Below are 15949 nucleotides of genomic sequence, written 5' to 3'. Positions count from 1 at the left end.
CCACCGTATGCCAGAGAGGCACTCTCACATATATGCAACATTGTGCCTTCTTGAGTGCTACAGCGCCAACAATGTGAGGGCACTTACAAAATGTAAAAGGTGAAATAATAAATCATACCAATCGTTGAGTGGTTTTTTTTGTTTGTTTTTTTAATACTTTTCCCAAGTGAACATGTACGGAAAGGGGAGGGGGACGGGACTATAGAAATATAGTGCGATACTGTTCTATAAAATCGACCAACATTAAAAATGGTCCTACTCAAAATTACGGGTGCTTATTGAAGTAAGCTCCCTAACCGAAGAATTTTGCACCCATTCACAGGTGGTACCACATCTTTCATTAATCAGGTCAGACTATGTGGTTTCTCTTCACCCAACAATCAAAATAAATAAATGGCACTATCTAGTGTAGGTTATTCCCAAAAACATTTTAACAAAGCGGTATATTTTTAAAGCGATATAAAAACGCTTACAATAAATGTGAGTCGATCGTGGGGAAATAAATAAAAACATTTATGCTATAAATGTTACTCCAAGCACAATGACCACTTATGTGACTTCAAATGGTTGTGATTCTTTGACTCTGCATAAACCTTCATCACCCTGGAGTGGGGTGTGAAAAACACTGAGGTGGAATGTAGTGTTTTGGCAAATTTTGAAAAATTTCAAATTAAACCAAGCTCTCATAGGAGTCAGAGAACGAAGTTTCCTGGTCTGAAATAAATCTTACTAATAAAACAAAACATTACAATCCTACTGGCATGTTCTCTCAATACAGACAAATGAATCACCCGAACCATTTACCGCAAGAAAAATTGTAAACTAAAAACGGGTCAGCCATCTTATGATGGAGAGGATGGACTGGGTATAAAAACTGGAATATTATCCACATCCCAGGTAGTAAATGGACCTGTGTTATAAGAACCTGTGTCTGAATCCCCTATCAACAATCAACGAATAGGGTGATCCTCATTTATTAGGAATGCTGCGTCATGAAGTTGTTTGATTCCCATTTTAAGGGATGCGCCACTGGAATGTTGGGTGATACATGTCATTATAATAATACAGAGAATATTGTTAAAAAATAATGGAAAATGTCATTTGACAGCATTCAAGAGAAGGTCTTTATCATTGCATGCGTGTTGTAAAACACAAAACATCTTGTGGTACAGAAAGCTGTGTGGATAGATTTGTGGTGAGCTCAATGCTGAAAGCGATCGCTGAATAAATTGAGAAAGTTCCACTTTGAGTTCTAGTAGAATCTTGCTTGATACGAACAACTTGTATGAGTACTTCAGTGGCCGTAATTCACCCGAAGGTCTTCCTTGATGACAGACATTTCCACAGTGAAGAAGGCCTTTAAGTTCACTGTATATTGCTGATGTAACCCTTTAACATCTGGCCAACTGTCACCAATAAGCATTTTAGAATTGATTTTGCTATGAAGATACCCATATCAAAAACAGCTCAGATCCTTGACCCATAAGTGACAAACCAATTTTAAGCAGGTTGACCGCTTACTGTAGAGCTGCACCAGGGGACTTCTGGCATCATAACCACTAGTCGTGGTTATGGTGCATAGAGTATCCCTTTAAATATGAAGAATGGGTTCCTTTTAATATTATTTCAGAGACCAATTTTTCAGATTCCAGGAGCCTCTGTCACAGTATCCTTCCAGATTTAATCTTGTAATTATTAATCCCAAACAGTGATTTATGGGGCCCTATACAAATGTACTAATCTGCATATCTCCTCATTGGCCTAAATTTTGTCATTTCGTTTGTTTGTTTTTTAAATCAGGTTTACAGTAATCTCTTACAATATACAAAAGGGAAGCAACGCTTATTAGATAAGCACCTATTTATTTCTATTCTCTATGTATGTTTCAGCAAATACAACCCTATCCGGGATATTCACAAAAAGTGGAAATTCAAAGTGAATTTCCCATTTGAGGCTAAATTAGCTGAATTGGAAATATTCTCTAGGGTAGCTATGTTTTGTCTAATTGTTAAATACACTTTGAACACTGACTTTATTGAATAACCCTGTATGTTTAATTAGGGCAAGGTATCTGTAGTTACTGATCTATTAAAGGGGAGAACTGAGCTTGCCGAGTGATTTATCATAATGGGCCAAGCGTTCATTGTAACTTGTGATCAAAGCAGTCTGTCGCACGGGTATTTTTACATCTTTTTGACAAATCGAACTGGTTATATTTTCCGGAATATTTATAGTGCACAGGGTCGGCGCATCCTATAGGCGACTTAGGCAGTCGCTTAGGGCCGCACCGGCCCAGGGGGCGCAAGATTTGAGTGACCTGGCACGAGAGAAGCGCACAGTGCTCCCTTCTACCTGTCACTCAGTGTAGCGTGGCTAGGTGGCAGACTGCGGTACCGGAGCATCTGTTTCCTGTACCCGGCCGGACTGACCGGAAGTTAGAGAACTTCCTGTCAGTCCGGCCACAGGAAACATAAGATAGGTAGGAGGCACAAAGGGGTGGAAGAGGACCACCAAGAAGGGGGGTGGGGTGGGAGGTAGCACCACTAAGAAAGAGGAGGGGGGAGAGGTAGGATCATTAAAGGGGGGGAAGAGAGAGAGAGCGCCCTATAAACTGCCACTGAATAATAAGGCTCTTCTTAAAGGGGTATACGCCTGCTGTTTTTCTGTTCTTTTATACCGCAAGAAAATTTCTGGAATCAACTGGTAAACTGTCATTGAAAAATAAGTCCCTTCTCTACAATCTGCCATTGAGTTCAGTATAATATATTGAACATACGTCTCTCTCTAGATTTGACAGAGAACTCTTACAAATTCCCACTGAATCATAAGGCTCTTCTCAAAGGGATATATTCCTGCCCATTTTTGTGTCTTTTGTTCTGTCATTTGGAATTAACTGAATATTAGTAAAACATACTCAACCACATACACAATGCATCCTTACACAAAAATACATAAAAATAAAAAAACACAAAATGCATACACACGCGCACGCACAGAAACACACCTAGTGCATCCCTACACACAGAGAGAGAAACATACAATGCATCCCTTACGCATGCATACACACACACACACAGCTTCTCTTAGACACACTTAATGCACCCCTTACATACACATAAATTACATATACAGAAACACACCTTGCATTCCTTAAACATACAAGCACAGATTCACACAGTACATCCCTTACACAAATGCTTCTAGTTCAGTTAGTGCATAACTCTGCTAGTTAGCCATGCTTCCAGTTCAGTTAGTGAATAACCCTGCTAGTTATCAATGCTTTCACTTCAGCTAGTAAATAACCCTGTATGACTTGGAATGACACCTGTCGTGGTTCCTGGCAGCATCACTGCTTTGCCAAAGAAATCTGCTGACATTATAATGAGGCACTTACCTGTTCAGATATAGCTGATATGAAAGAATAAATGATTTAACAATTTTTTCCAGGTCAGCTATTTTGACCTTAAATTTGAAATTCTCTCACACAGCTTGTAGGTGAAGGTTGGTACTCTGCTCACAAAATGATTAGCAAATAGAGACTCCAACGGGTTAAAAATTGTACTATCCAGGACTTCTATTGTACTTCCCCATAAAGATCTTATTCCACCCGAACCCGACTGACCTCGACAGAAGCACAATAAAATACACAGAGAGACAAAAATAGTTTAGGTTGCTCCTAAACCAGAAAATTCTAAAATGATCGCACTCAACTTCCCCAGGAAAATAAAATAAAAACAATATAAATAAATCACTTCCCCAAGAAAGAAAAAAAAAAAACCAAAACCATAAAACAGCTAATCAGCCAACAATATCGCTTCCCTGTTCTATTTACCACCACTTCACACATTTTGGAAGTGGAAGACTTGAGGTATAAATCTATTAAATCAAAAAAAAAGGAGCAGTCCAAATCGGTTTGGAAAAATCTAACAACGAGGAGGTATTTTTGATTGATGAGCTGTTTGTGATTTTAAAGTTGAGAACAATAAATTAACTTTATTTTAATTTTTTTAAATAGTATTCTGCACTATTTTCTCCCTGCTGGGGTATGGACAGGTTCCGATAGAGAGAGTCCCCTCTTTAACCCACTACTGGCTTCAGTTATTAATATGTTATAGAGTAACATTCTAACCACTCACCTACCAATTGTGTTAAAGAATATCACACTACGGTGTTTGCTGTTTTTAGTTTACTATATCCTTTGGGTTTGTATAGATTTCCCGGGGTGCTGGAATTCTACACATATTACGTAATGAATCCCTCATCATTTTTCTAGTAAGTTGTGGATCTATAACGCTATACATTGTACAGATAATCCCTTTTATACCAATGTGCAAATACACAGAGATCGACTCCATAGCTGCTCTACTCAGGACACCATGACCGGTTACTATAGGTACACTACGCATTAGACGGGTGTTTGTTGCATTTTTCTTAAAAGGATCACCAACTTCACCCAGAATACTTGGTCTGAACTGAATGAAGTGATCTGGGTACAGTGGGTCTGTCATTTTGACCCTGCAATGGTGAAATGTTTATATTGTAGGGTTAAATATAACTCTTGCAGCTGTCTTCCTGAAAGCCACAAGAAGCACTTCCTCCTGCAGAACAGAGTAAAACTCGGTCCTCAAATGCTGCAGATTGTATTGGAGGTCACAAGTGATGTCAGTTTGGATACAAACATCACTGGAAGGTGCAGAAGAGGAGTCCCAGCACTGGAAATCAGGAGAGTGATCTTTATTTTACTAAGCAGAGAGGGTGGACAGTGAATACTTCGCTATAATGTATCTGGCGTAAAACCCCATTTCGAATAGTTTTTAAAATAATCAATTTAAAACAAAATAAAAAATGGGGTCTAAGCCAGAAATTGATTCATTGGCAAATGAGTAGATCCATTTAAAAGGACAACTTTTTCCTAGGAAAAAAATAAATATTTTTGAGGATAAACTCATCCCTACCTTCAGTATATGATAGGATCCATCAGCCACCTTGGGTCGGACAGTGTTTGGAAAACTGATCATCTCTATGGTTTAACCCTGTTTCTGTGCAGGGAAGATCCCAGAATCTGTCGGTTTTAAACAAACACTGTCTGACCCAAGGTGCATTAATAAGGCAGTAGGACGCAGTCATACACTAAAGGTAGGGATGTATTTAAAAATATATATATTATTTAGGAAGGGTGCAACAAATGCAAGTCTACGAATGATTAACATACATAGGTTCTAAACATTCTACAATTCATCTTTCATCAAAACATCTAGAGTTGATCAATCTTCCACGTTAACAGACATTGTCTTATACAAACCCTTACTGTGAATTATGCGCAGGAAAACCAAATTCAAACAGGAACGGTTTAAAAAGAGAAGTAAAACTTTATTTTGTAGTGTAGTGTATAAAAGTAGACAAGAGTATAACCTGTAACATTAAAGATGGAGGATTAATAGCAGCTAGAACGGGTATAGTCTTCTCTCTTTCTGTTCCCCATAATACCAAAGATGTGCAGACCCAAAACATACAGGGTTGTGACCAAAGTCGTGCAGATACCATCAATATTTCACTAGTACCATGAGATTGTATTTACATAGAGATTTCTCACAGAATGTTGTAATAAAACAATATTGTGCAGCAGTTCATAAGAATGGCTCATTGTGAGATCAGCTTTACCCAACATTGGCCTGCCACCGGACAACAATTCCCAGAATGCTCTGCCAGAAAATTCTGGGAAACCAAACAGCGGCATGAGAAGCCAAGAATGGGCACCCAGGAATACTATGACGAAGTTAAAAACGAAATCCAAAACGGTTCTCCAGTCTCCCAAAAAGATGCATGATACAAGCCACTTCACTGTAAAAACGGTACTGTTTACACACAAGACAAGGGTGACCTGGGCAGATTTTACAGAACTGAATATACGACGGAAGGCCTCGATAAAAATTTGAAGCAAAGGATGTGTTCGCAGATGGGTAGAGTCCTAAGATATTATAAAAAAATAAAACGAAAAAACACACTAAGAGGGTTAAAAGAAGAGAGATATGGAGGAGAGGGCAATGCACACTATTTAAAGTAACAGGGAAGTGCTTTTATCTCTTGCATCAAGGCGGTTGTTATAGGACCATAATGCAGAGAGAATTCTCTGTTACTCTACTAGCTACTCACAAAAAAAAAATTATAGAACAAAGAATTATGGGTGATGATGCATGGCAGTAATATCTCCCCCCCCCCTACTGTCCTGTGAAGAAGTGGATCATCTTTAATTGCTACCCGACTCTTCTCCACACTACAAAGCTAAGGAGTTAAAAACAACAATAAAATATTCCGGACAAGGAGAGAGACGGAAGGCTAATAAATTACAGGACATAATGTACATAAAAACATTTTCCATTGTCACAGAGACTGCTCAGTCTTCGGACGATAAAAGGGGAGAGGTGATGTAGGCTCTGGGAAAAATCTTTGGTGTGCTCCTAACTAACAACAGGGATTATTAGCTAGTTTCTAATATTATTATTAGACAGGAAAAGGAAATGATTGTAATTATCAATCGATTGATTTGGATATTGGGTCGGATTTGCTCCCTGCAGCATTCTTTTCAGGGTTAAATTAACAAATGGCATATCATATCGGAGAACTCATAACAGTAAACTGTGAGTATGTAGTGCAGGTAATAAAAGTAAAAAATAACTACATTAAAAATACTTTGAACTAAAAAAAAAAAAAAAAAAAGTAGAATTTGTCTGAAACATTCAAAATGTAAATGGAACTGTATGTATCCATTATCTAGGGATGGACGGTGAGGGTAACGTTCGTTTTAGGACCAGACTGGTGAATATAAAATAAAATATTTCTTTAACAAAGGGGAGATGACATTACGTGACATAAGACTACCGATTGTCTATAGATCAGAGTGCCAAGCAGGTATGTTTTCAGTGGTCGGGGAACTTCACAATGCTGACTGGCTGAAGCATCACGAGTGTGCATTCTCCAAACGGCAGAGATATACCTGTTGGCCCTATCTGGTCTACATAGAAAAGGTGAAGGAGTGTTCGGGGAAGGGTGAGAGGATTTTTACAAAAAGGTGAAAGAGGCAGCACTATTTAAAGGCAGAGACCCCATTTAAGGGTAAGTACATTTTGTAGACAGCCCCACTAGGGATGTGACCAGATGAAGATAAGGCGTGTATATCGATAATGACTGTCTAGTTTCTTCATCAGGTCACTTAGCTCTCCGGTGAGACTGCCTTGTTAATAGCATGATATAGCTTATATGACACCAAATTCCCATCGCCCTTCTTTGTGTCAAAAAAGCAGCCCAGTTTCACAAACTGCTTCTAGATCTCCCTGGCCAGCTCTCCGGCGCGCTGGTGGTGCTTGGGTCAGGACAGGTTTAACTGCTTGTCTGAGTTGATGTATCTGGGGAGATGGGAGTGAGAACGAGAGATGAGTCCACGCCGAGCATTAGTAGTCAATCGCTGTTGTGCCAGGAAAGACTGGGGACCACTGGGAGCGCTGGTCCTCTCGTCCACCACTTTTTGCTGTAGGCTCATCCCCTAAGAGAAGGAAAAGGCAGAATACAATAAGAATTGTGCAGGGAGGTGACCTATAGATCACTTCCTATGGCACGATGCCACACTCCACATACCACAAAGTATTCTGGTTCGTAAATAGCAAATTCCTAGTTCTATATAACCATGTGATAAATTGCCCTATAGTGTAAGGAACAGATTCCATGTCCTATATGATAGTGTAACATATTGTCCTACATTAAGGGCAGATTACTTGTTCTTTGAAACCATTTAATTTGCTCTGCATTAAAAGAGGCAGATTCCTTGTTCTGTCACTTAATTTATTGCCCTATATTAGAAGATGAGAATTCCTCGTTATATATTACCATTTCATTTATTGCCCTACAATATTGCTCTTGTCCTCCCTTCACATACCATGTTGTACCAAGCGCTAATGATCAGCTTCTCCTCTTGGTCCCGTTGAGATTTTGTCTTTTCAAAGTCCTTCTGAAATGAGGAAAAATAAAATCAGATTAGCGAGCCCTGCTCACTATTTGCAGTTTAGCTTTCATGAGGTCGGGAAGCCCCAGCGTATCTCACCTCGAGGTGGCGGATTCTAGTGTCCTTTTCATGAAGCTGGTTTTTCAAAGCTTGGATCTCTGGTGGGATATAATTTTGCTGTTTGGGGTCCAGAGTCTTAATAACCTTAGATGAAAGAATTAAACCTGATGAATATCAATGTACACATACAGATACATTGGCACATGTAGAACTTGGAAACTCCGATTGGTACCTGATCAGAACACCTCCCTAAGAAGTGTCATTGGGCAAGACTCTTAGCAATATACATCTAAAAAAACAAACAAAACCTCATAGATTGTAAGCTTGCACGACGAGGGCTGTGTTTAACTCTAAATATCCCCTTTCTAGAATTGGAACGAGCTGCAGAATATGCTGGCACTATATTAATGCAAATGACAACAATAATAAATTTGGTCAAAATCAGGGCAATTTAAAATGCTACATTTACAAAACATTTCACTGAAATGAATAGCGTCACCTCAAAACTCATCGAACTAAGCTCATAGCTGGAGCCCTGAAATGTTCGGGAATGGATTTCCAAACTATAAGTAATTTGTCAAGCAGCAAGCATCAAATGAATAAATTCTATAAGACGTAAAAGGAATGTGTGTGCTCTCAGACCGGTCATTAGTTGGGCAGAGTGTAGGACTCTAACCCGTGCTTTGCTCCCGCATTCTGCACTGTGGTGTCAGTTTTAATAAAATCTTGTGAATAGTTACCTCCCCTCTTCCCCATTCCTCGAGCAGTGGAATATGAAGCCATTGGGCTGTGCGTTAAATAAATCATCATATTGACAGCCCCCTCACTAACGCATATAGATTTTCTGATGTAAAGAAAACATTTAGCAATTTAAGCTTGCTATATTACACAGATGGTATGAACGTTACCATAAAAGCAGGATTATGGCAACAAGGACAATTTAAAGTTAGTTGGCAAAAATACTGATCATCCACCTTGAGGAAGCCATGTGAATCAGGATGAATAGTTGGGGTTTTTGCTATGCTCCATCAGTAGTTAAACTTGAAAACCCAGATTGGAATCCTGATCAGACCACCTCACCAGTAAGTGTCATTGGGCAAGACTCTTGGCAATATATATCTCAAAAATTTTATGTATCCCAGAAAAGCCGTGTTCGTTGGCCCCCCTAAGAAATTGCAATAGCATCTCCTACAGCATCCCTAGTATAATGGGGTCAGTCTGTTCCACGTGTAATAGAGCATTACCAGAGACTTTAAAATATAAGGAGATATATATATATATATATATCCTTGTGATTTTTTTTTTTTTTTTTTAGTAGAAAAACAAACAAACAAAATGTTTACTCTACATCCACAAGGTCATTTTGTTTGTCTTAGAATATCTATACAGAACACTTCCTTAAGAATGACCAAAGTAATTGCTGCATTCTTTAAACCTAGACTAGCCTTCATTTTTATTACAATATGTTTATCTATTTATGATCTCGTGTGGTTTTAGTTTGCTGTGCAACTTCACTTATTTGGAGATTTCTCAGTTTTTGGGGTTTGCACATATACACCTATGGACTCCAAGGTATGTAGTGTGAAATCTATTCAAAGAAAGTCTAAATACAGTCCAGCTCTATTCATTGGCAGGTCTCACCGTTCTAGCTTTATCTACATAGCGCTTGTATCTCTCCTCCATCACTCTCATATCTTCCTCCTTCTGGCGTAAGATCTGCTGCAGCTCATCCACCTTACGAGACACTAGGGGACACAGAGAGAAGAATCAGGGCAGTAGATTAACTTTCTTGGTTTTCACAGCTGGCTGTCCGGATTTAGATTTGAATGTAACAGGTACCAAAACCAGTTTGTTGACAGTATCTCCTTTATCTGTAATTTTCTGCATAAATAAAACAGCTATCGGGCAATCTGTTTGGTCCCTGCAGCACTTGAGTACATTTAAAGTTATTCACTAAATTCAAGAAGAAAATCAAAGTGAATTTCAAATTTAAGTCAAAAATAGCCAAACTGGAAAAATGCTCCAACTCAGCTATGCGTCCTGTTTGGCTACTTTGGTCTTAAATGTGAAATTCACTTCAGTAAATAAGCTGTGATGGTCTCCTTTTGTAAAAGTCAATGAACAACACGTGCTGGTAGCACAGGGACAAAGTGTATTTATTTATAGCACAGCTTTCCATTTTATCCGTATAGATTTGCAGATTCTACATTACAGAGAAAGATATTGAGAGATCGTAAAACGCTCCTTACTGTTCAAATCAGCTTTAGGCTCCAATGTTTCAATATATTCCCTTTTTTTCTGGAGTTCCGAGTGAGCTTCGTGTAGCATCTCGCTGATAGAAGGGAAAATGCAGTCAGTACAATGCTGGGTGTAACAGATCCCCTCCCTCCCTACATTAAATACTGCCATCTATAATCTCTGAATTGAGAATACTCGGCTGTTATTGGTTCCTCCAGACTGTGCCTTACATTTCCATGTAAATTACACTATGCGTTTCAATTCCAAACAGCTGTTCCTTAACTTTTATCTCTATTAATATCCCTGAATACTAGAGAAAGTCCTGCAGTTGTCAACATTGCTCGAACGCTCTCACCCATATCTATGTATACTTTCTCTATATGAAATCAGGGAATGCCAGAGGAGGGCTTCAGCTAGAACTACAACACCCACAATGCATTTCCCATTCAGGTTACCTGTTGACCACATTTCTATTAGACTGTATGTTCTGTTCCCAATCCTTCGTACTACAAATTATAGAGGATGATCTGTGGCTCGGAATGCATCGCCCCCCAAATGTCCCGGTCTATATAACTCTAGGCCTGTTGGTGCACTAGATGTGTGATCTTTGTAGCTCTGTATTGTACATTAGTTACTTACAGGTGTTCGTCCAGCTTCCTTTTTAGTATTGATGACTGTGGGGAGAGAGAGAGAGAGAGAGAGAAGATGAATGACGTGTTCACAATATCAGTGTAATGAGACTGCGTGTCCTTGACACTCACATCTTCTTCTCGATTTCCGTGCTCCTGGAGCCGTCTCTGGAGCTCTTCAATCAGGGCCCGGAGCTCCAGGATCTGCTGCTGATTCAGTCTGAAAGGAGATAGGAAGAAATTTACAGCAATGTCCTTCTTATTAACATCCAAACAATAGTGACTGGAAAAGGTTTGTATCTAAAAGGCAGACTCTCAGAGTTATTACAAGTCGCCCCCTACTCTAATGGGGTGCATTTAAATCACTTTTATAAAGATCAGATGGTACTTTCAATACATTGCTCCCACCCCCATCATACACAGAATGTCGTTTTCAGCAGTTGGAGATCTACAAGATAAATGTTACTTTAGATTTCTGTGGAACTTCCCCTTTAACAACCACTTCCCCCATATCAATACTGATGTATCACTTCTCAAACTCACCGGTTTTCACTTTCAAGTCGGTTCTTGCTGCGGTTTGATTCTTCCAGCAGGTTCTCTAGCTCACACAAGCGTTCCTGATAAGTGGCCTCCTGGACACACAACATCTTGTTCTCCTGTTGCAAACGGACTACGGACTCCCTACAGACCAATTAGAGGAACCTTATTGAGCAGGGGTGTAGTAAAACGGGTGAAACATCCAGGAGCAAATCAACTGCCTATTTTGCTAGTCACTGACAGTTTACCGCACTAGTCTGGTTGTGCGAGAAGAATAGGGTCTACTATAACACGACATTATATCGGACGCTTTCAGTTCAGGGTAACAGACAACAAAAGCTTCTTACTTGAGTTCTGCAGGCAGGATCTCAGCCGCCAAATTCTCCAACGGAGGAGAGGGTCCAGAGAGCATGGCATCTGACAGACAAAACAAACAGGAAAATGAAGGACTAAAAACAGAAGCTACTTATAGGGGTAGAAATAAAAATAATAAAAAACAATAATAAATATTACCCACCCTCTCAAAATAATATATATAAAAACCATGCAATGAACCAGTATCCACACATGGGGAGAGTAGAACCATGCAGAGAGTATAGTGAACCTAATATTATATAGCATGAATGTGAGCATAACACTCCTTACTTTGGTATGGCAGTATTTCAAATACCCAGGAATAATAAATAGAGCAATAAGTAATGAGCAGCACAATAACATGGGTTCCCTGAATTGTGTCTCCAAGTCCGGATGTTGGAGAGAAGGAGATTCAGCTGGTATTGTAGTGCAGCAGGGATACAGGAGAGACGTGACACTGTACTCCTGCAGATGAAGTCCTGTCCCTCCAGCTGCTGGGTGTAAATAGAATAAGCTGCGTGTTTTGTCTGAAGCACAATTACCTAGTTAGGTCCCAGGGAAAAGAGGGCTAGAGCGATCCGATATGAACCTACTGTTAAAGCCATTAAAAACAGATCAAAGAAATTTTACTAAATGTTCTATCACTAGAAGCACTCGTGGCATCAGCTGTAAAGATCACAATTTAAATCTGATCTCTTCACAAGGACAGAAAGGCAACTATAATAAATATAGAAGAATATCCAAACTGCAACATGCAGTTTTAGTTTGATGTCCTCGTGTGAGTTAAGTTCTAGCGAGAGATTCGATGGTCTAAAAAAAAACAAAAAAACGCCACCATACAAGAGATAATGCTACTGTTCTGGAGTGATAACGTGTAACCCCATTGTTTGGTTCCTCACCTGACTGCACCAGACATGACTGCTGTAGGTGGGAGCAGCGTAATTCATCATTGGTCTCTCGCAAAGAATCACGCTCTATGAGAAGCCGCTAGGAAGACAAAAGCAGGGCAGACATCATAAATCTATATAATATAGAATGCACACTATAACAACTTCAAATTTTCAAAAGTCTAATTTTATTATGTACAAAAAGCACTATAGTGAAAAAGAATACAACAGATAAACACAGTGACAGAAGCAGGGGCAAATACAATAATGTAATGCCAAAAAATTCTCACCAAACCCCCCCCCCAACGTTTCGGCACCAACTGGCTGCGCCGTTATCAAGGGTACCTTGATTTAGAAGCTCTGAGTTTAGCAAAGTCACTATTCATTTGTACTCCTAATAAACAGTTTGTATTTTACATAGAACATTGATATTTCTGCTACGTTTGGGATGACAGTCCGAGGAAAAAAAACGCAGATAATAATGGACAACAACCAACAAGTACACACGGCTCTTAATGGAAAATCCAGCGACCTCCTAAATCTCTCATCTTTCAGGAGATTCTCTGGTTAACAGGGGGATATTTTTTTAGATTTAATCATTTTACCTCTCGCTCTTTCTGCAAAGCCTCAAACTTTTCTCTCAGAGTCATGAACTCGAACTGCCACTTCTCGGCTCTCATAGATTCAGCCGAGTGCTTCTTCTGCAATTCTTGGTTCTAGAATACAAGTAAGGGTGTATTAATCAAGGTATGAATGCTTTACTGACACCGGTATAAACAGTGTGTACAGGATTAGAAATACATATTTGTATTCCTAACACGATAAAGTTCCTCTAAGCACTAAAATAACAACAGCAGCAGCATAAAGCAGCCGTTTTGGTATATAGATCCTGCACCCGCACGGCTCAATTCTCTGCCATCTAGGAGTTTAATACCTTTTGTTTCCCACACATCTCCTGGCTTAGTCTTAACCTCCATTAAAAATTGGTTTTATTTTCAGTCACATATGCTCATAGTGTGTTTAGTTTAAAAGCGGTCATCTCCTGCATTGTTAATTGACTTAACCACACACAGGAGGGTCCTGCAGGCTCTAGTTAAACATAGGAAACTCTAAACTAGTTGTGTAAGTCGCATGCAGGGAGGTGTGCATAAACAAAGTGGTTTTACTCCTAAATGGCAGAGAATTGGGCAGTGAGGCTGCAAGGCATGACCTATACACCAAAACTGCTTCATTAAACCAAGGTTATTTGGTGTCTAGCATGTCCCTCTAATATGGTTTGCACTTCAAGCGCACTTACTTGTAAGCAAAAAAAAAACAAAAAAAAACACTAAGTTGTTAAGAGGTGGTACTAGAGTGGTCACATGATGTTCTCTGGTTGGAGAGACCCCATACGACACCCATTGGTAATCAAAGCTTTACTGCAGGGCTGGACAAAGGACAGATCTCTAGATGTTGTAAAACTATGTCAGTTATATGATGCGATAAAACACACACACTGGAGGAAGCAGAATTCACTTCTGGAACTTAGCAATAAGCAAAATGGACAATACATTATTATTATTAATTTTTTTTTTTTAAATAAACCTTTTTGATTGTATCTACTACTTTTGTAACGAATCAAGCTGGATGGTAATAGGATTTCCAATATTAACTGACCTAGTGGTAATAGTGGTCAAAGGCAATAGCGGTCTACTATGGCGCTTAAAGAAAGTGAGAGGTTTTGGATAATTAACCAAATACGGAGTTTGTTTCCATTATGGAAATGAACATTAATTGGAGACACTGTCTTATGTGCTCTTTCAGCTTAAGCATTTTGGCCCACATATTGTAGTGTAGCAAAAACATATTCTAACCAGAAGCAATGCCTGTCTAGATAAACTATTAGAAGAGAGTCAGTAGGCTATATAACATCGTAGACACGCATTAGGTGATTAAATTGTCAGGCTGAACATTCAAGAATATTGCAAGCTAGATAACTATCTGAATACCCATCAGTAGAAAAAACTATTTGTAAGGAGGTATCTATGCTAAACGTGCATACAGTGGTAGCTGTGCTCAAGGCTAGACATTTATGGCTGTGTGAGTTTACTAAAAGCTTACATTTAGTGTATTATGAGTGTATTCTCTGAGCCTCACTGTGGCAAGAGTAAGTTAAAAGGTTGTAACGATTAATCACGATTAAGTAGATAAGAGGATGCAGCTGGGGTACTTTTGCCTCTGTCCTTGGGGAAAGAGAGTCTCTGCTTTGTAGGCAGGGTCGCGGGCTGCAATCCGGGTTGCATCAGCCGATGCCCGTTCTGGATGCCTTGATTGCGTTCCCTGGAAGATAATTCAGGTGTTCCTGTGGGTCCAGTCTGTGTTGACAGGTGGATTCAGTGGCACCTCTATGCTGCGATTCAGAGCCTCCAACGGGTGTCAGTGTGGACACGCTCACCGCGATCCGGTAGGCGGCTGCAACCGCAGTGGGGCCCTGAGTGCCGCGCTGGGCTCTGAGTCTCGGGCTCAGCGAGGAACTAGCTTGTGGGGCCTGCGCGGCACTTGGGTTCCTGTGTGGGTGAGGTCGGGTGTTTGTGCCCGTACACCCGGGTAATGTTTCCTGCTTTGCTGGTAGTTTGCGGCTGCCCCGCCGCGTAGTTGTTCTGGGGGCCCTCAGCATGGCGTCGTAATGGCGGCGTCTGGTGGCCGGGCGAAGCCACGCGGCCACTGTTCTCATAGCTTGAACGTGTGTGGCTCCGCTGTTGCGGAGTATTGCCCAAAAGCTTTTACAGAGCCAATCTAGTGCTGCCATGGGCTGGGCCACCATCTTGGCTGTTGCGCCCCTACAGTCTGCGCAGCCCGTCCTCAAGTGTGCTTGGTGTGGCTGGGGAGGACCGGGATGACCCCCACCGGTCCAGAGCGGGGGGGGGGGGGGGGAGGTTGTTTGCCGGGTCGTTCCGAGCTCGAGGGGAGCGGCCGTCTCGCCCCGGTTCCAGCTCCTGTAGGCCGCGGTGGGCGTCCAGTGCTCCCGGCCCTGACGGGCAGCAGGAGTGTGTCTGTCGCTTGTGTGGTGCACCCCTAAGCTTGGGGAGTGCACCCTGATACGTCTGTGGGCTTTTATAATTGCGGGTTCCTCGTTTGATTTTGCCCGTCGGGCAGGAGCTCATGCGGAGCTCCACTCCGCTTGGCGGTCCGTTTTTTCGGCCCACATATTGTAATGTTACAAGTCACAATGCTTGTTGGACTTAGCGGAGAACTCTTCTCTTGTCGCT

At 40.6% G+C, this 15949-nt stretch overlaps 1 protein-coding gene across 1 annotated transcript in view; it reads right to left on the bottom strand.

Annotated features, from left to right (window-relative positions):
* Positions 1 to 5349: 5349 nt before the first annotated feature.
* The window catches only part of HOOK2 (hook microtubule tethering protein 2), a 35824-nt gene continuing 25224 nt past the window's right edge, over positions 5350 to 15949 (bottom strand). The window contains exons 12-22 of the mRNA XM_063449583.1: positions 13307 to 13417; positions 12714 to 12801; positions 11808 to 11877; positions 11467 to 11604; positions 11056 to 11143; positions 10934 to 10968; positions 10306 to 10388; positions 9698 to 9801; positions 8096 to 8200; positions 7931 to 8002; positions 5350 to 7540 (exon numbers count right to left, since the gene is read on the bottom strand). Of these exons, the coding sequence (XP_063305653.1) occupies positions 7367 to 7540; positions 7931 to 8002; positions 8096 to 8200; positions 9698 to 9801; positions 10306 to 10388; positions 10934 to 10968; positions 11056 to 11143; positions 11467 to 11604; positions 11808 to 11877; positions 12714 to 12801; positions 13307 to 13417 (1068 nt within the window). The 3' untranslated portion in view covers positions 5350 to 7366. The remainder of the gene's footprint in view (positions 7541 to 7930; positions 8003 to 8095; positions 8201 to 9697; positions 9802 to 10305; positions 10389 to 10933; positions 10969 to 11055; positions 11144 to 11466; positions 11605 to 11807; positions 11878 to 12713; positions 12802 to 13306; positions 13418 to 15949) is intronic.

The sequence above is a fragment of the Pelobates fuscus genome, chromosome 3, assembly GCF_036172605.1.
Source record: "Pelobates fuscus isolate aPelFus1 chromosome 3, aPelFus1.pri, whole genome shotgun sequence".
In the NCBI taxonomy this organism is placed as follows: domain Eukaryota; kingdom Metazoa; phylum Chordata; class Amphibia; order Anura; family Pelobatidae; genus Pelobates; species Pelobates fuscus.
This window is presented reverse-complemented; position numbering and strand designations above follow the sequence as displayed.